This window comes from Crocuta crocuta, unplaced genomic scaffold (assembly GCF_008692635.1).
Source record: "Crocuta crocuta isolate KB4526 unplaced genomic scaffold, BGI_CrCroc_1.0 scaffold528, whole genome shotgun sequence".
NCBI lineage: Eukaryota > Metazoa > Chordata > Mammalia > Carnivora > Hyaenidae > Crocuta > Crocuta crocuta.
The window spans coordinates 348,218-349,318 of record NW_027530010.1 but is presented as its reverse complement, the minus strand read 5'-3'; the positions used below and the strand labels follow the sequence as shown (position 1 = coordinate 349,318).

The 1,101-nt window shown below is 67.1% G+C and overlaps 1 protein-coding gene across 1 annotated transcript in view; it reads right to left on the bottom strand.

The window, feature by feature from the left end:
- Positions 1-73: 73 nt before the first annotated feature.
- Positions 74-1,101, bottom strand: part of SLC27A3 (solute carrier family 27 member 3) — a 3,396-nt gene continuing 2,368 nt past the window's right edge. The window contains exons 7-9 of the mRNA XM_077764104.1: positions 928-1,025; positions 676-806; positions 74-393 (exon numbers count right to left, since the gene is read on the bottom strand). Of these exons, the coding sequence (XP_077620230.1) occupies positions 217-393; positions 676-806; positions 928-1,025 (406 nt within the window). The 3' untranslated portion in view covers positions 74-216. The remainder of the gene's footprint in view (positions 394-675; positions 807-927; positions 1,026-1,101) is intronic.

Sequence of the window (1,101 nt, the reverse complement as noted above, 5' to 3'; positions counted from 1 at the left end):
CGCGCTCGGTGCCAGGGGAAACCGTCAGGGCGAAAAGCAGTTCCACCGACAGGGAAGACGGACGCCACAGATCAGAGGTTGGCCCTGGCGCCATTTATTACAAAACAAGGATTACAAACCTGGTATAAAAAAAGACCCGGGGGAACCCCGCGCGCCTACGACGCCCCCACCCCACAAAGTCGCTCCCTCGGGCACCTCGGCAGGGAGGGCGGGCTCTCAGATGCGAAGGTCCCCAGCCAGGAGGGCACTGTAGCGGGCAGGTGTGAGGGGCAGGTAGGCGCCCCCAGCCCGGTCCAGAACGTAGAGGGGGTCAGGCAGCGCACTCGGGTCAAAACCCTCCTTTGTCATCCGAACCTTCTGCTGCTTGAAGGTTTCCGTGGTGGCCAGGGACTCCTGGGAGGGGGTCAGAAGGAACTGAAGGGGGAGGAACTTGGCCTGAATTCCGTCAAGGGGTGGGTCCAGGGAGACGGGGGATGAGGTCAGAGTTTGGGGTGGGGGGTGACAGGGAAGAGGAGCACAGCCCGCAGGGGGCACGAAGGAGGGGCCACGGTGCGCGTGCGGGAAGGAGCTGTTCTCTCCCTCAGGGGCCGTGTTGCACGAGAGCCCGCGTGCGGCTTGGGGCCGCGACCGCCGCGGGTGCAGGGCCTGGAGGCTGGAGCAGAAGCGGCCGGTTACCTGGAGCCTTAGGAAGCGAGGCCACGCGTAAGGCGGCAGGTTCTCAGAAACGTGGCAGTAGAGCTGCGCAAGGTCCAGGGAGTGGGGGGGACGCAGAACGAGGGCCGCCATCCCAGCCCGGCCTTCGTGCCCTGGCGGCGTTGGGGGAACGGCCGTCGCCGTGAGTCGCCCTCAGGCTTCGCGTTCCCTGTGCCCAGGTAATGCCAGGCAGGGTGGCGGGCTGGCCGCCCCCCGCCCCCCGCGTTCCGGTACCTGGCACAGTGACTCCATAGACGTTCACCTCCTGCAGAAAATCCAGGGACTCCAAGGCCTCCGCGACCTCGGTCGTGGACACGTTCTCCCCTTTCCACCTACAGGAGGGCAGAGCTTCAGAGCCTGGGGGCCGGGCGGGCGCGGGCGAGGTGGGGGGTGGGCGGGGCCTGGCCG